Here is a 22,968-nt window from a genome sequence, read left to right on the forward strand (position 1 = left end):
TGAATTGTGTCCCCAAATTCCTATTAGGAATCCTCTAATACAAAATCATCACACAACACACACAAAGACTTGGTCTCTAGTAGGATATCCTAAACCAATTCAAGCAAATTTCAATGAGGTTTTTAATCAAGTCAACCAAATCACTTGTAATACAAGTATGACAAAAACAAGTTCCAACAAGATATGGAACAAATAAAACCAGATTAACGCAATAAAACAAAACTGTAAAAGAGTATGGTTTAGAGAGATGCAAACAGTGATTTATAGTGGTTCGGCGACTTCACCAAGTCCTTCTACTCCACTATGCAAACGGTGATTTTTCGGAGTTCACCACCGAAACTCAGAGGTTTTCACAAGTTAATCCTCTTAACTTTTACACACATGGTTTTAAAGACAAACCACAAAAACTTTCTCAACACACTATGGTTCCCTCACAAGGGTCACACATTCAAGTACAAAGGTTCCTCTCAAGATAGATTTGAATGAAGTTTAAGAGGTAGGAACTCTCAATGATTTAACGTAGCTCACGGGTAGGATAAAGAAATAAGTGTACAGGAGCTTTTCAAACAAGAATGAGTAAGCTAGTATATTCTTGGGTAGAAGAAGAAAATATTCAGAAAATCAGTACTAGGCTTGCTTGCACGAGAATGTGAGAGAGATAATGAAAGTTGACACAATAGATTTGCAAGTTTTCTTCTTACTCTCTTAATCTTCACGGCTTGTCTTATAGTACACCAGCTAGGATATTGGTATTGGCAAACCCTTGATTGCATCTTCAATTCCTTGATTGAGGTGACTCCATAATTTTCTCCTTTCTAAAAGTCTTCTCAATCTTCCCATAACTCCAGGAATTTCAATTTGAATAATTTCCACGAAATAGGAAATAGATAAGCTCCCTTGAGTGTAGAGAATATTAGGCACAACCTGCATATGAGCCTTTGAGATCAACTTGTAATATTCTTGATTCACCTCTTGATCTTCTTGCCTTTTATAGAAAAGATTTAACTCCACTTGAATGCATAGAGTGATCAACTATGAATTCTTTTCAATCTTTGATGTCAATTTGATCAAATTGGAAATAAAGCTTCTTCCATATGCCTTCGTATGAGTGGGGAAATCTCCTTGAATCATGTAATTGGCTCCTCTTGATCAGCAATGAAAGATATGATATAAATATGGCAGGCAATTTGACTTGTTTGTGAAGAGACCTCCATTGATGCTTATGGAAACAAACTATGGTTCTCTTTGATTTTCTTCTTCAACATTTGACTTCTTATGATTAAAGAAAGAATCGTCCCTTCTATTCATAGGAACATAATCAGCTAGAGAACTCTTCTATTCTTCTCCATGATTTAGCCATCCAATATGGTAAGTGTGGTTTCACTTTTTAATGCTAGAATAACACCAATGTCAACTCTTCAAATAATTCATACGATTGGTACTCCTATTAAGCTTGAATCTTGGCTTCATATAAGGCAAGTGAACCTTGCACTTGATTCTTGCTCTTACATTTCACATAAACTTTCATTCTTTATTTTGCTCCAAACGGCAACCTTGAACAATAATTTAGACGTGCCATATCATCCACACAAATATAGCATATTCAGCCACTTCAATTGCCAATATGGCATTTTCCAAATTCGCTCCAATTTGCTTCTAGTGGATTGTCAAGGGTACTTAGGAATTTCTTAGCAAGCCCTAGGTCTTCCAAGACCATTCTTGGACTGCCGGATAGCTCACATATTCATTGGAGTATTTAGACTTAACCTGAAATATTCTCAAAAATGCTTGTAAGCTCGTTTGAGCTTCATGCTTGAAACATAGGTTAGTTATGATCAAATAATTAAACTTCTAGCACATATAGCATTATAAGTATAAACAATTCGCAGATAAATCATTTAGTTAAGATATAATCATAGTTCACACTCAAGATCACGTATTCAACATGTATTTTGGTGAACCATCAAAACATGCTTTTTCACATTTTAAAACATATTCAAGTCGATTATGCTCACACACATTTTGGCACACAATCATCAAAAACACAATGTTGACCTAGACAATAAGTCTTGGTCCAACAATCTCCCCCTTTTTGATGATTACAAAATGTGCAATGTAGTTTTTAATGATATAACAATTTTCAAAACTACAATTTTTCTCCCCCTTTTTGTTATTATCAAAAAGGCCTGGGATTGAATGTAAGGACTTCCCCTTAACATATATAGTATTTCCAAGTCATGCTCAAACTGTTCATCATATAAATTAAGTGAGTTGTAAGATATCAATTTAAATATACATACGCTCCCCCTCACTTTAAGCATATATACTTCTCACCAAGCATAGCAAATGCACTCCCCCTTAAACAACGGTCTAGATACCAATACATATTTCGATTCAAATAGTAGTTTAATGATACATCATGTTTAGTACAAAGTAAGTATGATTCTTGCAATTAAGCTTAAATTTTGAATAACAATTGAAGAGTGTCATTTTTATGCATCTTTTCATGTAATCATCTCTACCTCCTTTTTGTGATTAATCATAATGAAGTATAGCAAGGAGTTTGACACCAAATAAGACACTTCAATACCAATTAAAACAATATAGCATCACTTTAAGCTTGTATAAATTATGCACTTGAATAATTTTAGGAATTCAAAAAGTTCACCTATACAAATTCTATCTTTCCCAATTATGTTTAACTTCGTATGAATCATCAAAGAAAAATATAATAACCTGAGAGCCTTTATGTGCAACGTATAACATTCAAAGTACTATTTCAATCATGTTCAAGCTATACAATCTATACACATGACAATCTCACTTGAGGAGGAAACTTATGACTAATCAAAAATTTATTTCAATTTTAACACACACTCCCCCTAAACTCATGTACATAAACAATAGTATGATACCAAGTAAATAAAATCCATCTATGACACTAAGTGTCATGTAGTGACCTGAGAGGGGTATCTAAACTTTAAGCAAAAGTTGTTTTCAGGACAATACACATACTCCCCCTTGACTCATGCATATGCTTGAAAATTATGACACCAAAGGAATTCAAGTAAATGCACCAAGTTCAAGTCATCACAATCAATCTCCAATCAAAAACACATTCATTCAAGTGTCCTAGGGTAATTTACCTAACGTCTATTTTTCGTGTCATTCTAAAAAAAATGTATTATGGAAGCACAACTAGAATCAAAGAATTCAATCAACTTAACTTATCTTAACATTCATGCATTTAATCCATTTATGTAAGCATTTTATGCACACCTTAGCAAGAATTTTAAAAGAAGGGTTAAGAGTTGACCGTAGGAACCCATGTCTTGATTGTGAAAACATCACTTGAGATAGATCTTCATTGATTTACTCCTTCGGGTGTAGTGCCATTTGGTAAGAGATTGTCTCCTCTTACGTAGGCTTCCAGAAACCTGACAGATTGGCGACTCGTTGGAGAATGCACCATATCTTATTCCACAGAAGCGGGATGCCTCAAAATAAATTTCGTCTAAAACTAGACAGAAGAAGCTTTCTATCCATATATGGTTCGTAATTTTCTAAGTAGTATAAGTCAGCCAATAAAATCAGAATCTGTGATAGTTACTGCTTTCAAGACAGCTTCAGCGACCTCCAATGTAACGTCTATTTCTCCTTCTGTGTATCGTATTTTCGTGATATTCTTTTTTTCTTGTGAACCACAAGACATTTGTGCAGCTTCATATTAAATCTCAACTTCAAATTCTGTGTGTAGATCTATTGGCACCCGTTTGAAGTTGCACTCTCTGTGCTGGACTTGTTAGGCAGCTTGAGCAGTCTTCATTTGAATATTCATATCAATTTGAGTATTGCTCAGAATAATGTAGTTCCAGCTTCTAATGAAACTAGACTTCCGTATATATAATTCCATATAAGATTTGAATCATGGAAGCTTCTCAATAAAGTCAGTTTTGCACGTCAAGTTGGTTCAGCACACTGAATAAGCCTAGCATCCATTGAATTAGTTGAAATGATCTCAGCCCTCGATTTGTTGTAGCCATGACATTCTTCAATGCCTACGGGAGTACCATGAAATGTTGTGTCCTTATGCTCCTTTTCATATTCTTTGCTTGATCCGTCATGCTCATCATCTCCAAATGTGTTGGCAAAAGAGAAAAGACAAATCTACTAAAGATAGTTCATGGAACTTTAGGTATCCAAACTTTGGATCCTTTCGGGTTAGTCACAATAGCACGCACATGCACATTAAATTCAGATTCAATATAGACAATCTTATCACCACTTTCCATGCATTTAGGTACCCAATACTTCTTTATTCTTACACTATTAGGCCTTGGGTGTGAAATCCTATCTCCTTGGACCTTGGTCCTACGGGGAGCCATGGTAGAAGTACTACTCGTGGCACTAGTACTACTCAAACTATCTTTGAGTTTCATTGGATCATATCCAATTCCACTCTTATCCAAATATTGCCTTTGAGAGGCTAAAATCACATTCAACTTTTGAGAACTCATGCAAAATTTAGAAAACTGCATTTCAAACATTTCATTTTTCTTGCTTAATTCATGCAATTCATATTTTAGTTTAGAAGAGTTATCTAGCATAGTAGTCTCATGATCTTCCCAAGACTCTAACTCACTTTCCAATTCTAGCAATCTAGCTTTCATGTCATCATATTCACTCAACTTTTGTAAATTTTCATTTGTCATACCTTCACATTTATGATCTTTAAAACCTTCAACAGTAATAGAAAGCTCATTACAAGTAAATTCTAAATCATTATATTTTACCTTTAGATCAATACAATCTTGCAAGTGTTCATTTTCTATTTTCTTTAACCTAGAGATTTCTTTCTTTGCAAGTTTATATTTTTGCACTAACGACTCATGCACATTACATAACTCATCATATGCCTCAGATAATTCATCAAAGGAGGGAATTTCAGAATCGCTTACCAACTCATCTTGGCTAGATGAGTGCTTATCCGACTTGGCAACTAAGCATATGTTTGCCTTGAGGTCATCTTCACTTGAGGACTCATCCGAGCTAGTGTCATCCCATGTGGCTTTGAAAGCTTTCTTCTCCATCTTTCCTTTGCCTTTGAATTTCTTCTTTGAGGCTTTGAGACACTCGGCTATGACGTGTCCTGTTTTGCCACATTTAAAGCAAGTTAATTCATTATTTTTACCTTTGTTACTTCCTTTATCTTTGTAGCCTCCTTGCTTTTGGAATCGCATGAACTTTCTAAATTTTCTTGCGATGAACGCCTCTTCATTTTCATCATTTGAGCTATCACCCGAATCAACAGCTAATGCTATATCTTTTCTCCTAGGTGGCTCATCCTCTTCTTCGTACTTTTTGAGCTCAATCTCGTGTGTCATCAAACTTCCAATGAGTTCTTCCATCTTCAATGTCCTCAAATCCTTCGCCTCTTGAATTGCCGTGACTTTGTCTTTCCAAGTCTTTGGCAAGCTGCTTAGCATCTTTTGCACCTTATCTGCATTTGAATAAGACTTTCCAAGACTTTGCAAATCATTACATATAGAGGTTAGTCTTGAAAACATTTCAGCAATAGATTCACCTTGTTTCATCTTAAACAATTCAAATTCATGCACAAGCATATTAATTTTCGTATGTTTAACTTGACTAGTTCCTTCGTGTTTAAGCTCTAACATATTCCATATCTCCCTAGCATTTTCACATGTAGATATATGATCAAATTCAGCCGTAATTAACGCACAATGCAATATGTTGATTGCCTTATCATTTAAGCTGATCATCTTCTAATCATCAGACGTCCATTCACTCTTTTCCGAATCCACACTCGTTTCTCCTATCTTCTTCTTAGGAACATAAGGACCATTTTCAATGACATCCCATAAATCTTAATTAATTGATCTCATAAAAATTCTCATCCTAGTTTTCCAAAATCCGTAACACTTTCCATTGAAAATGGAGGTCTATTCATCGAAAGACCCTCAGCCTCACCGTAGGACGATGTGAAGGACCTAGGCTACACAAGAGGGGGGTGAATTGTGTCCCCAAATTCCTATTAGGAATCCTCTAATACAAAATCGTCACACAACACACACAAAGACTTGGTCTCTAGTAGGATATCCTAAACCAATTCAAGCAAATTTCAATGAGGTCTTTAATCAAGTCAACCAAATCACTTGTAATACAAGTATGACAAAAACAAGTTCCAACAAGATATAGAACAAATAAAACCAGATTAACGCAATAAAACAAAACTGTAAAAGAGTATGGTTTAGAGAGATGCAAACAGTGATTTATAGTGGTTCGGCGACTTCACCAAGTCCTCCTACTCCACTCCCTAAGCACCCTTGCTTAGGAGTTCAATCCACTATGAAAACGTGATTTTTCGGAGTTCACCACCAAAACTCAGAGGTTTTCACAAGTTAATCCTCATAACTTTTACACACATGGTTTTAAAGACAAACCACAAAAACTTTCTCAACACACTATGGTTCCCACACAAGGGTCACACGTTCAAGTACAAAGGCTCCTCTCAAGATAGATTTGAATGAAGTTTAAGAGGTAGGAACTCTCAATGATTTAACGTAGCTCACGGGTAGGATAAAGAAATAAGTGTATATGAAGTTGCACGAGAATGTGAGAGAGATAATGAAAGTTGACACAATAGATTTGCAAGTTTTCTTCTTACTCTTTTAATCTTCACGGCTTGTCTTATAGTGCACCAGCTAGGATATTGGTATTGACAAACCCTTGATTGCATCTTCAATTCCTTGATTGAGGTGGCTCCATAATTTTCTCCTTTCTAAAAGTCTTCTCAATCTTCCCATAACTCCAGGAATTTCAATTTGAATAATTTCCACGAAATAGGAAATAGATAAGCTCCCTTGAGTGTAGAGAATATTAGGCACAACCTGCATATGAGCCTTTGAGATCAACTTGTAATATTCTTGATTCACCTCTTGATCTTCTGGCCTTTTATAGAAAAGATTTAACTCCACTTGAATGCATAGAGTGATCAACTATGAATTCTTTTCAATCTTTGATGTCAACTTGATCAAATTGGAAATAAAGCTTCTTCCATATGCCTTCGTATGAGTGGGGAAATCTCCTTGAATCATGTAATTGGCTCCTCTTGATCAGCAATGAAAGATATGATATAAATATGGCAGGCAATTTGACTTGCTTGTGAAGAGACCTCCATTGATGCTTATGGAAACAAACTATGGTTCTCTTTGATTTTCTTCTTCAACATTTGACTTCTTATGATTAAAGAAAGAATCGTCCCTTCTATTCATAGGAACATAATCAGCTAGAGAACTCTTCTCTTCTTCTCCTTGATTTAGCCATCCAATATGGTAAGTGTGGTTTCTCTTTTTAATGCTAGAATAACACCAATGTCAACTCTTCAAATAATTCATACGATTGGTACTCCTAATAAGCTTGAATCTTGGCTTCATATAAGGTAAGTGAACCTTGCACTTGATTCTTGCTCTTACATTTCACGTAAACTTTCATTCTTTATTTTGCTCCAAACGGTAACCTTGAACAATAATTTAGACGTGCCATATCATCCACACAAATATAGCATATTCAGCCACTTCAATTGCCAATATGGCATTTTCCAAATTCGCTCCAATTTGCTTCTAGTGGATTGTCAAGGGTACTTAGGAATTTCTTAGCAAGCCCTAGGTCTTCCAAGACCATTCTTGGACTGCCGGATAGCTCACATATTCATTGGAGTATTTAGACTTAACCTGAAATATTCTCAAAAATGCTTGTAAGCTCGTTTGAGCTTCATGCTTGAAACATAAGTTAGTTATGATCAAATAATTTAACTTCTAGCATATATAGCATTATAAGTATAAGCAATTCGCAGATAAATTATTTAGTTAAGATATAATCATAGTTCACACTCAAGATCACGTATTCAACATGTATTTTGGTGAACCATCAAAACATACTTTTTGACATTTTAAAACATATTCAAGTCGATTATGCTCACACACATTTTGGCACACAATCATCGAAAACACAATGTTGACCTAGACAATAAGTCTTTGTCCAACAGTATGATTATTGAGATGATGAAGCATCAATAAGTCTTTTCATTTTCATTTACAGCCCTTGTATGATTCTATTTCGATTGTACAATATAACTACCAGGAAACAAATGAAAAGCAAGTTGCATGTAAAAAATGGTAGCTTCAGCGCTCAAGTACATGGACAAAGGCAAGTTGCATTTGATGGCATTTCTTTAAATTAAAGATTTGTCTACTTATCAAGATTGTGCTTTGCGTGTTCTCAATTCTTTCGTTACTTTAATTGCATTAAGACATGATTTTATTGATTAATTTCTTTCAATGAGAGTACTCCTGGTCAAAAATAGGAGACGCCCATTTTTCTGCTGTTTTGCAAAACTAGACCTGGTCCACTATTCACCCACCCTCATTTTTTTTGCCTTTTTTTGGTGCACGAGGGGCACCCATTTTCCTTACCACACATAAACTTGCTTATAAAAGCAAGAGCATGTCCTAATTCAATGAAATCAAATCACATTCATGGCATCTAAGATGATGAAGGTCTCCATTACTCGAAGAGATACAATCAAACCATCCTCTCCTACTCCTCCTAACCTTAAAATTTTCAAACTCTCGCTTCTCGATCAAGTCCAAGTGACAATCTACACTTCAGCGGTTTTTTTCTTCCCTGCAAAGAGAGTTGATGACTTGGACAACATGTCACAGCGTTTGCAACTTTTGAAGGGATCCCTATCGGAAGCTCTCACTCGGTACTACCACTTCGTAGGTAAATTTATAGACCAGAACTCCATTGAATGCAATGATCAAGGAGCCGAGTGTTTGGAGGCTCGAGTCAATTGTTCTTTATCCAACGTTCTTGAACAACTAGACATTTCTCGACTCGATGAACTACTCCCTGTGGATCCTAAAGCCTTGGTAACGACCGAGGATTTTTTGTTGGTCGTTCAAGCCAATGTATTTGACTGTGGCGGGATGGCAATTGCGATATGTCTCACGCACAAGATTGTGGATGCGGCCTCTTTTTTGACTTTCGTCAAAAAATGGGCTGCCATAGCTCGAGGCTCAGACGACGGAGTGCTTCCAAACTTATCCATCGCGTCAACTCTTTTTCCTCCATGAGATTGTATTTTGCCTACTTTTGATTTTCCTCAGGAAAAGTGCTCGCAAGAAGGTTTGTTTCAATCCTTCAAGTATCGCGACACTCAAGGGAAGATGCGCCAGTACAAGTGTGCAACGCCCGACCAAAACAGAAGTGGTGGTAGCAATACTTTGGAAATGTCTAATAACAACAAGAAGATCGCTCCACGAGAATTCAGGTCAATATTTGTGTACTTGTGCTGTAAACTTGCGACACAGATTTGCTCCCCCGTTGCCAGAACATGCAGTTGGCAATCTTTTAGCGTTGTTGGTGACGCTAATTAAAGTTGAAGACAAAAATGATTTGCAAATGCAATCAATAGTTTCCCTTTTAAGGAAAAGGATGCAAGAATTTTCGTTCAAGCAAGGCCAAAATATTTTCAGTGAAACAAATACAGAGATGATGGAGTTGGTAAGCAAGGCGGGCGCACGCCATTTTTATGTGACTATGTCATGTGGAATGCCGATCTATGAAGCCGATTTCGGATGGGGAAAGCCAGTATGGCTTAATGTCATCAATTCAAATATGTCTAATCTCGTAATCTTAGATGATACGAGAGAAGGAAATGGAATTGAAGCCATAATATACTTGAATGAAGAAGAAATGGCAGGTTTTGAACGTAACCAAGAACTGCTAGCATTCGCTACTTTAGGTCATAACATACTTAAAGATAGCAGCATAACTAGCACTTCAAGGCTCTGATTCATTAAGGTGAAATCAAGTTTCTCTAGAATAAAGATCGCATAATTCTTGCTAAGAATTTATGTTTTTTTTTTTCCTTCTTAACGAATCGTCTACTTTGGAAATTGTTCTTGTGTTTTTTTGTTGGATCTTACTTTCGATGAGAAGAGTTCTGTCCTTGTATTAAAATCTATGAGTTTTTGAGATCCCCATAGAAACCTGAGAGTATTCTTATGTCAGATTGAGTAAACATTTCATTACTAGTATTGGATAGATCTCATACAATAATTGTCTTAGCCCTACCATATCTTTTCTTTCATTTCTTATGGAACAATCACAAACACTTTTTTAAATTCAATGAGTAATCTTAGAATTCAATATGTATTCCTGAATAATCTCATTTTTCAATTATTCAATGAGACTCGTCAAAAAATAGGAGGCTGCCAACCCACACTACATATTCTATTTGTCTATATTTGCATGTATTTTTAAACAATTGAAAGCCACGATGTTTAATTATTTGTGTGGAGAGTTTTCTATTTAAGTCAATGGTTTAAGAATCTAAAATTTCAATTTAATAGTTTAAGGCTTTGCTTGCTAGTCCTAAGAGCAAGCTCGTCAGTTGTGCCAAAATGGTGATCCATCCCATTTTACTGGATGAAGGCCCAAAAATACATGAGCAAAAAATGTCCACTAATTATGCTAAACTACAGTTAAATTATTGCAGTGCTACAGTTTTTAGAAGATAGTCCAGCATCGATCCTGAACGAGGTGGACCTGGAGGAAATTCATAGGGTATACAAGATTACCTACGACGTTAAGATTCGTCTGTCAAAGTCCTACGAGAGGATCGACTGGGACGTTTACGGGTATACAAGCTTTTATGATTATCAATTTGAGATGGGTTTCCGTTTTCCTGTCCCTTCTCTGTTGGTGGAAGTGCGTAGATGGTTCGAAATTACACTGAGTTAATTGATGTCGAACTCATACCAGATTATTCTGGGTGTTCAAAGCATTCGGTGTTGACCGTATACTCTCTCTTGAAGCATTGGTGGGAGAGGGGACGATATGCCCTTTCTTTGAGGCCTCCTTGGGACCACATAGTGAGCAACCTCACGTCGAATGATCATGGTTGGAAGGATCGATATTTCTTTGCAAAAGGGGATTTGGTTTTCAGAGAAAAAACGGAGGTCTCATCTTTCCGGAAATCGGCGAGTAAGTTCTTACATCGTTATGGATTGTTTACATTTGTCAACTGATTCTTATGTTGTGTTTTTTGCAATAAACACCGCTCCCTACCAATCGAGCGCAACAAATAGGATGAGAGTTGTAGAGCTTTTGGAGATCCCTGAGAAGAAACAGAGTTGGTTGGTCGTACTATCAAAGGAGTGGCTGTCATTTACCGAACTGTGGAAGTTTGTTGAAGGTGTGTCGAAAGGTGACTTCTGAATCCTATTCGTCTTCAACACCTCATCATTTTTTTAATGTGTCCCTTTTTGTGTAGAGACTGGGATGGCGCTGAAGATCAATATTTCTGGCCACAAGGAATTGGCACTGAAGAAGGTTGTGGTGGTCAAGAGGGCCAGGGACAAAGAGTCAAAGATGAAGGGGAACGAGACTTTGGCTGGTGTGATATCGTCGAAGGCGACTGCCGAGGGTGTTGGGCGTTCGTCTAGGCTGGTTATTCTGCAGGACAAACATGCGGAGAGGGCTCCCGCATTCGTCGAGTGTTGGAAGACCATGCTATTGGAAAATGGTCAGGGGTACGACGTCTTGGCTTTCAACACCGTACTCCTCGATGATGATGATGCTGACGACGAGGCTCCTTTGGCCAGGACAAAGAAGAAGAGCGAATTGAAGAAGGGAGCTCTTACGTGGTTTAGCCAGTTTACCATTTGGTGGGATCTAGCCATTCTTGGTTGGCTTCGAAAGATGCCTACGTCCTCAGGATAGGGAGCGCTTGGCTTGCTTGAGGCCGAGGGAGTACTCGAGTTGGCACATGCTTGGTCCTTGGAGGTGCTATCTTTTGCTGTGCAATTTTCTGCCCTTGGATTCGTCTACACTTGTATCAGTTCAAACTTAGTGGTTTAAATGCGTTGGATTATCAAGAGAGAGTAAATGTGACATTCTCCTATCTAAGCCTAGGATTGGGATAGACAAGCCATAGAGCTGCAGACCACCTCTTTTCCACCACGAAAAACAAGAAGCGCTTCCAAAATAATGAGTTTTTCCCACGTAGAGAATGACGGAGACAAGGCAGAATCTTCAAGTCCTTTTGTTGTCGTAGACCTATAGGATGATTTGATTGAGACCTACAGCTCACTAAAGCACTGCAATCTACTGGTTGCGCACTGTCTCAACTTCAAGAGATGGGTGAGAGGAGGGTCATGGAGAAGGATCCCCATAAGTTACAACATTCTTTCCTTGATCTTTCTGTCTTGATCAAGGAGGTGCTAGATAAGATAAGTGAGAGTTTAAGGGTCTGGTCTTGAAAAAATACTTGAATTGTACTCCTCTTCCAATCATTTTTTTATCAATAAATTTTTGAATTTTAATCTACTGCCATTGGGTGTTTAATTATATTTATTTTTGCTATCTAAATTCGAAAGTTGGGGTCGTAACCATATCAGAGAGACAAAGTGGCTCTATACTGAGGAACAATACAACCTAATTATATTATAATAGAACAATTCGAAAAGTTAATTAGAAAAACTCATTTGTGATAGCAGGTTCGAACATGCTTGTCAGTTGTGGTTCTGGCCTTCTATGTTACCAAATTTCATCGATAGCTCTTCAAAATGTTGAGCCTTCTAATCGTCGATTTTTAGTAATCATCCTCTACGAGTTTAAGTCAGTGTCTGAACAAAGAAAAAATAAATAATGCGGGAAGAGTTTATCATCCTTCCTCAATAATGGTAAGCTTTGAAGTGTGTGGCATTCCAGCTGCGGGGTATTTGATGGCCTTCGCCACCTTGTAGTCGGTATGCTCCTTGCCCCACGACCTTCGTAATCATATAAGGTCCTCCCCACGTTGGGTCGAGCTTCCCCATACCTATTTCTTTGGTGTTTTGGAACACTCTTTAGAGGACTCGGTCCCCAACCTTGAATTGTCTTGTACGAATGTGCTTGTTACAATGTTTTACTACTTAGAGCTGGTAGGCCACGTTTATCGCCTGTTGGAATCTTTGATTGCCCACTAGTATCTTGTCGAGGGGAGCCCGACTTAGATTGTGATGATGGCTTCAGATCCATAGGTTAGGGAGAAAGGGGTCTCCCCTGTTGCTGTTTTGATAGCTATCGGTAGGACCAAAGTACTCCAGGAAGCTCGTCAGCCCATACACCCTTCGATTGTTCCAGCCATTTCTTCAGCGTGTTAATGATGGTCTTGTAGGAAACTTCTGCTTGTCCATTGGACTGCGGGAGCCGAAGCATGGCAAAATCCAGCTTGATTTTCCAGTCATCATAGAATCTTTAGAATTTATTACTGATAAACTGGGTCCGTTGTCACGTGACGATCTCTTTGGGGAGTCCGAATCTACTCACAATGTTTTCATAACGAATCTTTCGACATTTGTGTCCTTGATGTTGAGGAAGGCTTCAGCCTCGATCCACTTTGTGAAGTAGTCCATCATCGCTAGGAAATAGTTGTGTTGCCCGATTTCCGTAGGTAACGATCCCACTATGTCCATCCCCCACTTCATAAATGGCCACGGGGATAGGATGGGATTTAACATTTCGGGTGGAGAGTGAATGACTTTCGCGAATCTTTGCTCTCATGGTCGGCCAGTAGTACCCGACGTGTGAGCGCTCGATGGGTTAGGCTTCGACCTTCAGAGTGGCTGCCGCATTCACCGTCGTGAAGCTCCACTAGGGCGTATTGAGCTTCCTTGGGGGTGACACATCGGAGGAGAGGGCTTGAGTAAGACTTTTTGTAGAGATGCTCGCGGAAGATCGTATAACATACTGCTTTGGTGATGAGGCGTCTTTTTTTCCCTTTGTCGAGGAGCAGGGTCCCGTCACGGATGTATTTGATTATCGAGGTCGTCCAATTTTCCTCTTCAACTTCGATGTCCATTGCCTGCTCTTGTCCCTCTCTATCTTTCCATATCACTGGCCACCTAAGGATTTCCACTAGGATATCTAGCGACATTTCGGCTTGAATGGAGGAGCAGAGGTTGGCTAGCTCATCGGCGGAGCTGTTTTCGGATCTTGGTATTTGGGATATGGAAAATTCTTTGAAATATTTTTGGAGCTCTCTAACTTTGCCAAGGTAAGAAGTTATGTTTTGATCCCTCGCCTGGTATGATCCTTGCAGCTGGTTCACTACGAGTTGTGAATCGGATATGACTTTTATGCATCGGGCCCCCACCTCGTTGGCTAGGTTTAGGCCAGCTATCAGTATTTCGTATTCGGCTTCGTTGTTCGTGGCACGAAAATTACATCTGATCGATCATCAAATCGTAGTTCCTTCTGGTGATCTTTGGACTATCCCGAGGCCACTAACTTTTACGTTGCTTAATCCGTCCACGACTAGCTCCCAGGTTCTGATCTCTTTGCTATCAATAAGGAGTAGTTCCATTTATGTTTGTGGCTATGTTTATGGGGCGAAGTCCTCGATGACATGTGCCAGGGCCTACGACTTGATCGCTGTTCAAGGTTGGTAGTTGACATCATACATTGACGTCGTACTCGTTGAGTTTGACAACCGATTTGGTCAATCTTCCAGATAGTTCTGGTTTATGTAGGATGTTGCGGAGAGGGAAGGTTGTGACGACTGTTATGGTATGGCTTTAGAAATATGGTCGTAGTTTTCTTCCAGCGGTTATGAGCGTAAGGGCCAATTTTTCCAATTGGCTAAATTTGGTCTCCACATCCAGTAAACTCTTGCTGACATAGTAAACTCGTCATAGAAAGATGTCGAGGACTATTTCTCTGTCTCTCTGATAGGGATTGGCGCGAGGGTGTTCACTTCTATAATCTTTGCATTGTGACTGTCTATTATCCCTTCTTACCATTTGATCTGAGATCAGGTTCGGGCCATAGCATCCTCCATTGTTTTGCATGGGTATTTGGTCAGCTCCTTATATAGCTCTCCCTATGGCAAACAGCTCTTTGGAAGGCCATGATCGTTGTTTCAATGTTGTAGTCGGGGATTGAAATCATCTCATGGTTGCTGCTGGATCCTATAAAGATCCTCGTAGCATTTCATGACCCTTCTGCTGCTAGCGAACTGCTGGCTAAAGGCGTCCACCAACGTAGCAAAGGAGGTGATGCTGCTATTCGGCTTATTGATGAACCAAGTGAGGGTCGGCCCCGTTAGGCTTGATCCAAAGCCTTTGCACATCCCAACTTCTCACAGATGATCCGGGATGGTGGTAACCAGCATCTTATGTCAGTAGTGGGCGACATGGTCTTTAGGATCGGTGTTCCCATCACATAGCTTCATTTTTGGAAAGTTGAATTTATGGGCCATCTCTACCATCGCGATGTTTTCTATAAAGTGAGAATCATTTTAACAATCTTACAATGCCTTTTTACGCTATAGTGGCATTTCTGGGATCTTTTGCATCCACACGTCTATCTGTTGTTGGGCTTTCACACTAGCTAGCTTACGCACCATATCTATATCATAAGTGAGTTCGGTGGCTGGGAGTGCGCCAGAGTCACTCATCGCTTGGTATATTGGCAATCCACGATCATGGAGGCTGGGAAATTCAGTGGTTTCCGGTCATGGGATACTCGAAGGATGTGGCAAGGCGACATTCCTCGCGCTGGTCTCAGCTGCTATGCGAGGTCGTTCTTGCCAGCTCATTGGTTCTGAGGGAGTAGCCTGCTCCAGAAAAGTCATTGGATTGATGGAGGCTGTATTCCGGGTCAAGGAGTGCGTCGAGGGCGGTGATTGAGTTGTGAGGAGCGAGAATTTTTTGTTCAGTGCTGCGTCCTCAGCTTGTATAGTTTCATTCTCCGAACGGATCGTGGCGTATTATGTGACCATGACGTTGAAACGTTGAGCGGAGTTTCGTACTTCCTCTCTTAAACTCGCCATTTTGGTTATCATATTGGTAGTTATGTCACTGTGTTCTTTCGTATTCCTGGAACTGTGATTGCTAGGACCCCACAGTGGGTGCCAAATTGTAGAGGGTAGAATCTATAATCAAAGATTTGTATCGTTGAGCCACCAACAACTTGTGTCCTAGACAGAAGAATCAGGATAAGAATATTACACCGGTGTGGTACCTGCCAAAGACACTCCGACGCTCAAGTTAGAATGATATCGAAGGCCCCTTTGTGGCAATAATCAAATATAAAAGCAATGAATATAAACCAGTGCAGGATGTGATTTAGAGATTGGGATGAAGATTGTGTCGAAGACAGAATGTTGATGAGAAGCTGGAGGCTAAAAGAGGAGATAACAAAAGAATTCGAGGGAGAAGAAGATCCTTTCCTCTTGGTAGATTTTTGTTATTTTTACTGCCATGTTGGAGACACATGTCTGGACGATAATCGTTCGATCCTTACCAGGTTACCGTTAGAGACAAACCATACTTTTCTTATGACTTTGCTCTGACACTTATGACGCTACTCTATGACAGGCCATGGGATGGCTGTAAGTGTCAGAGGCTGCACCTGTTGTGCCAGCTGGTAGGTTGAGGATATCTTCCTGTATCAGAATCAAATCAGCCATATCATTTCCTGCAACACTCCAAGTATGTCTACATATATATATACAATATGAGAGTCAGAGAATTAAAGTATGAGACCGTGATAATCTCAAGTCGAAGAGAAGGTAATGTCATCATCGGCTTCGACGTTTTGCTTAGATTTATTCTAAATTGGTTCTTTACTACTGCTGGGCCTGTGTTATTTTTTGCCATTACATCTACCTCACACAATAGGTCCTATCCTCGCAAACAATATTCTCTAAGGTAAGCTTACTGTCAACTGTACCAAGTAGTAGCAGTACTTGTGAGAAGTGTTAAATATGCAAGAAATTGGGACACAATGCTCTAGATTGCTACAAGAGAATGGACTTCTCTTTCCGAGAAAGGCAACCACCTAGTGAGCTTGCAGACATGGCTACTGATAGGAATGACCGACTTATGAATAGTCAATGGTTTGTTAATAGTGTAGTGAATACTCACATTACCACAGATGCCATAAACATTTCTAATCCATAGCCATTCAATGGTACTGACGGTGTGTATGGGGTAGGTAAAGGTTATTCTCTTCTTGTATCTCATATTGGTTCATCTCTTATACATGCTGATACGTGTTCCTTTACACGTAAAGACATCATTCATTGTCCAGAAGCTTGCGAATTTGCTCTCTATCAATAAATTTTGCTTGGATAATAATGTTTTCTTTATTCTAATTGGCTCTAGGTATGTTGTGAAGCACATGTAGACAAGAACTGTACTACTTCAGGGAATAAGTGAGAATGGTCTCTACACTTCAAATTTTCATCAATTTTCAAGAAATAAAATCAAGGGTCTTACTACCCTTTTTGGTGTTCGAACAACTTCTGTTATTTGGCATTCGCATCTAGGGCATCCTGCAGCGCCCATCCTTCATCAAATTTTTACTAGTCAACAACTTCCTATTTCAAATTCTTGTAATATTTTCAATTTGTGTGAATCATGTCAACTTGGAAAATACAAGCAATTACCATTTTCTGATTCAACTAGCTCAACAACTAGACCATTGGAATTACTCTATTATGATGTTTGGGCCTCTCCAGCTCCTTCATTAAGTGGATTCAAATATTATGTAATTTTTGTTGATGATTTTAGTCATTTTTACTGGCTTTTTCCAATGATCAATAAATTTGATGTATTATCCATTTTTGTGAATTTGAAGTTGTTAGTTGAAAAATAATTTACTTGTTCCATTCAACAACTTCAATCCGATAATGGAGGGGAATATATCTCTAATAAATGGTATTTTTCATAGGTTGACATGTCCATACAACTCACAGAAAAATGGAATTGTCAAACACAAATACCGACATATTGTTGAAACTGGCCTCACTTTGCTAGCACAATCTGGTCTACCTTCTCATTTTTGGGTGAACTCATTTCTAACTTCGGTTTATTTGATTAATCGTTTTCGAACACCAATTCTTGAACATAAGACACCTTACCATATACTTTATCATAAAGATCCAGACTACAAAATTTTAATGTCATCCAAGTGTCAATGTTTTCTGTTGTTATCATTTCGAAGTACTCCATGCATCTTTGTGGGATGTTGCTCTCAACAAAAAGGCTTTAGGTGTTATAAATCTGTTATAATCCTAAATCTCAACGAGTCTTTATTTCACAAAATTTTGTCTTTGATGAAAATAGGTTCCTTGCCAAAGAGATGTGCATTCTCAACGACTCTCTGCCAAGACACAGTTGCCACAAATGATGTTCCGCCCATAGTCTCGCCAGCACTATCCTCAGGTACATATCTTGATCATTCCTATCCTAGTTCTATTTCACCTGGTCAACATTGCACTAATACAACAAGCACGAGTCACAGTCACTCAATGACCCAACAAGTTCTAGTGTTCCAACACTATTTGTTGCCAATGATCAGTCAAATACACACAGACCCAAGGATTCTTGTCCACACGTAGACCCCACTTTCCATGATCTCAATAATTCCTCTTTATCAAATGACAACTTGGACACTTCCCTTGGCCATTTGCATACCCATCATAATTAGACTCATGCATACCTGAAGACTCTCCATTTCTTGTGCCGAATAATCAATCCCCATTGCATGACAACTTGGATCCCACCATTCATGACAACTCCGTAGCATCATCGCCTCCCACCATTCATGTGCCTCTCCATCTACCCACCGTCACCCACACATCTCCAAACTCTCCTACCCATCACATGGTTGGCCTACACCAAAAAATGACAAAGAAATTACCCAAGTATAGGGCAATCATCAAGTAATAAATTTAGAAGTTCGGAGTCAGACCACAAAGAAAACTGAGTCGAGCGAATTTTATACAAGAACTAGTAGGAGAGCTTATCGCAAAAAATAAAGATTTTTATGTAGAAATTTAAAAAGGTCGAATGACTTGATAGCATGAGAGATTGTGTCAAAACTAATGATTTTAGAAAACTATGAATGAAAACAACCTAACCCTTAATCCATTCCAATAGACACGCAGTTTTCATGTTCAAGGCCAAAAGCACGCAATCACACAAGTTTAATTGAAAAGTGGTTTTTGACGACTTCAATTGAAACATGGCAAGACATTGAGTTCATTGATTTGTAATGAAAGCTTAAGAGTCATCATCATTATCATCCGAGCCTTTATCCCAAAAGTTTGGGGCCGGCTACATGAGTCTATGAGAACATCATTGGAAATTCACCACATGTATTTGTTTTTTCCATTCATTTCTAGCATGGATCATACATTCATCCACTCCTATTAAATTCATATCATTTCTTATAACTTCAAGCCATGTATTTTTAGGTCTACCTCACTGCTTTCTACTCTCTCCTATAAAAGTTCTCTCATTTCTCCTTACTGTCGCACCGCTATCTCTACGTTAGACATGTCTATACCATCTTAACCAATTTTCTCGTAACTTGTCTTCAATAGGTGCTACTCCTACCTTAGATCTAATAATCTCATTTCTTATCCTATCTTTCCTAATGTGACCACACATCCAATGAAGCATTCACATTTCTGCTACATGCATTTTTTGAATATGTTGTCTCTTGATAGCGCAACACATGTGTTTGGCAAAGTTTTACGCTGGCTGTGAACCTACCACAACCCTCCTCCTTCATCCGAGCTTGGGATTGGCTGCAAGCACAGGCTCAGTTCGATGAAAGCTTAAGAGTAGCACACTTAATTTTCAATCAAAAGACCTACTCTAGCTAGCACCCTAGTTCCACACTCAAAAATCAATTAACCATAACATTATCATATCCATTCCATAGGTACCAAACTACTTCCAATCAAGACTCATATAATCACAAAACATGCTGATATTACTAAAATAGTCCTACCAGTAACAAGATGGCACGTGGTAAATTAGTGACAAGAAAGGAGGATCACAAAGTCGATATTAACCGAATTACCTACTTAGGTATGAACCGAAGTACCCTCTTCGGTATGAACCGAAGAGACCACTTCGATAGTGACCAAAGTGGATGACCGAAGTAGCTAAAGTCCATCCCAGCTGAAGAAGCGTCCCAACAAGACACTAACTCTCAAGCAAAGTCCTACTCCCTTTGGGAGAGAAATACAAAGGGAATTTACATTCTGAAAAACCAATGAGAGAGAATATGACTACTACTACAACTCAAACTGGTCAAACACATATAAAAAAGGGACTTCCACTCTCAGGTGAGCATTCTAACTCTTGCACTTAAATTTACTTACTAAGTAAGATGCAGAGCTCCTAATAGCGAGTCATCCTCCTAAGTTTAGTACCATACTGACTTGAGCGTCGGAGAGGTCCCCCTGAGCACACCCTCAGGGCTCTATCGTAGCTTACGTTTACTCCTTGTGCAATAAGGAAGGATGAAAGTGTGCACTCACCAGGAAAGAAGGAATTCAGTTATTCCAGCTCGGTCTGACTTAACTGATTTACCAAATAGGGAAGACCTATTTTGAACGTTATTAGTTTGGCACCGTCTGTAGGAAGAAATTAAACTTCCCCAAAAGAAACTCACAATGGTCAGACAGAGAAGGAATGTTGCCTCCACTTGGAAGACAACCCGTCGTATTGTTGACCCTAATGATCCCAACTGTGAAAAAGATAATAACCCCCTATCATGATGAAGAAGTCCACCAAGGGGATGGCGTAGACCAAACCGAACTACCAAACCCCAGGTCGGACAGTCCGTAGTACCTTGTACCCAGGAACAATTCCAATAACTTTCCCAACAAGTACAAATGTTGACGAAACTAATCATGAACCAGCAGTCGCATACAAACTAAGATGTTGGTCGGTACCAAGTGCCCCCACCGAACCAAACATTTTGGAATACCAAAGAAGTGAGAAGTTCCCACTCTGGTTAGTCTAAAGAGCTGACCCAAAGAGGGAACCCAAATGATACTACTGGAGAAAGCACTAGGAGGGGACCCGAACCACCTACAAAGAGGATGTAGGTCGGCACTTATGATTGATTGAGTAAGGTGGAAGAATAAAATAATGATTGATGAAAATAAAATAAACTAGCAAAGAAATACAATTCAGATTTTGGTATCAATAAGAGATGAATACTACGGTAGTAATTTCATGTAGCAATTCTATCACAAGATCAATCAACAAACACACAATTATAGTTCCAATTCGAGGGTTCATTCTTTCTCAAATATGTTGGTTCTTTCTTTCGCGATGCCAAAATATATCATTAAGCAACTAACTAATCCTGTTCGTTCGTGATTTTTAACCCAAAACTAACTACTCATTAAGGTCTAAAGAATTATACAACTAATCAATACCTTAAACTGTGTTCTCTGCATTCGATAATTCATCTTCCTAATTTCAGTTTCACTAAGACAATCGAATTATGTTCGTTTTAGCTAGATTAGTCTATATGCTTATTCAATCGATGGTCAATCAATCAAACAAACAAAAAACTTTAAGTGCATAAATTAAAAATAAGAATCATTAAACTAAAATTGTATGCTTATCAAATTGAATAACTTATAATATTCATACTAAGTTATGTAACACGCTAATAATGAGACTTAATTACGAACCATGGGCGAAAAACACATGAAAACTAAATATGAGAAATCCATGAAACAATAACAAGAATAAAAGTTAGAATGCCGCTCTCCAACCCTCCCTCAATTATACTAGAGGTATTCCTTTAATATTGTCCAAAAAAAACTTCCTTCAAAATTAACCGTTCCTTGACTTTTATACTTTCTTTTTTTTTTTTTTGCTTTGTCCATTTCTGTCCCGAGCTTTCCTCGATTCGTTTGATTTTCTTTTTTTTTTCCTTTATTTTCAACACTTATTAATGTGGGATCCTTAAATGGGATTTGCAGAAAACTTGTGCTTCTTTGGTGGGCCTGAGACAATTTGACGCAGAATAAAAGAAGAGCGGAAGGATTTTGTTTGAAAAACTCGTCTTCTTGGTAGCTCAAGCTAATCTTTTGTAATTTTATTAATCAAATCAAAACCGAAGGAGAGCCATTCTTCAAAGTCGGCCACCAAGAGTGCAGGCCATTGCAAGTAGGCCTTCAAGTCCAGTTCAAGCTATGCAGACCAATGCATGGGATGCACAGTTAAAGGAGCTGGAAACCAAGCTCATTGTCGCAATGCAGAATTCGATCCAGATTGCAATCCAGACTGCATTGCAGACCGTTACTCGTTCATCCATTCCAGCTGAGCCAGATGAGATACTTGCTAAGGATGGAAAGGAAAAGCAGAAGAGTTCTGAACTCAGGGGGCATGCGTTTGAATCCTAGGATTCCATTGACGACCAAAATCTACAAAATCATTCAAGGTACACTCCACCTCATAAGAGGGATGAAACCATGCCATCTGTTGCTAAGGTCGGCATTGGGTGGTCACCAGCACCAAAGACACAGTCACATGTTTTTGCAAGCACCAACACAAATGTCTTGCCTGCAGTCTACTAGCGGAATGAGGTAACCAATAATAACCATTAGGGAGGCTCTTCCCGAGCTCATTGGTTTACTGTTTATGACAATCCTACTGCTCAAGCTCCACCTGTAGATGTTGATGCAGTCAGGAATGTTGTTCAAAAACTCTATGGACCTGGTCTTAGACAAGTTGGGCGTCCTGAATACCACAAGCCATACATGGAGTACATTGATTGGGAGAATACATATCCTCGAGGATTCAGAGTTCCAGAATTCACCTTATTCTCCGGAGGAGATGAAATCCAGTCTATTGTTAAGCATATCGGATGTTTCATTGTCCAATGCGGTGAGCTTGCCAACTTTGACAACTTCAAACTTCATCTTTTTCCAAATTCCTTGACCGGACCAACATTCATATGGTTTTCCACATTGCCAAAAAACTCTATCAGGTCTTGGAGAGATATGGAGAGAGCTTTCCACACCCAATTCTTCAGAGCTGAGCCAAAAGTTTGCATTGCCGAACTGTCTAG

The 22,968-nt window shown here is 38.8% G+C and overlaps 2 protein-coding genes across 2 annotated transcripts; one reads left to right on the forward strand and one right to left on the reverse strand.

Annotated features, from left to right (window-relative positions):
• The first annotated feature begins 8,558 nt into the window (after window positions 1–8,558).
• LOC119985550 (stemmadenine O-acetyltransferase-like) lies at window positions 8,559–10,032 on the forward strand. The gene is given in 2 exon segments (XM_038829841.1): window positions 8,559–9,162; window positions 9,164–10,032. Coding segments are annotated over 2 exon segments (1,320 nt in total). The 3' UTR covers window positions 9,880–10,032.
• Window positions 10,033–13,585: 3,553 nt separating this feature from the next.
• Window positions 13,586–14,008, reverse strand: LOC119985551. Its single transcript, XM_038829842.1, has one exon. The coding sequence runs from the start codon at window positions 14,006–14,008 to the stop codon at window positions 13,586–13,588; it is 423 nt and encodes a 140-aa protein (XP_038685770.1).
• Between the last annotated feature and the right edge of the window lie 8,960 nt (window positions 14,009–22,968).

This window comes from Tripterygium wilfordii, chromosome 19 (genome assembly GCF_013401445.1).
Source record: "Tripterygium wilfordii isolate XIE 37 chromosome 19, ASM1340144v1, whole genome shotgun sequence".
NCBI lineage: Eukaryota > Viridiplantae > Streptophyta > Magnoliopsida > Celastrales > Celastraceae > Tripterygium > Tripterygium wilfordii.

What these genes read in the sequence shown, in the direction of transcription:
- LOC119985551 (XM_038829842.1), bottom strand. Translation starts at nt 14,008, where the DNA reads ATGTCGCTAGATATCCTAGTGGAAATCCTTAGGTGGCCAGTGATATGG.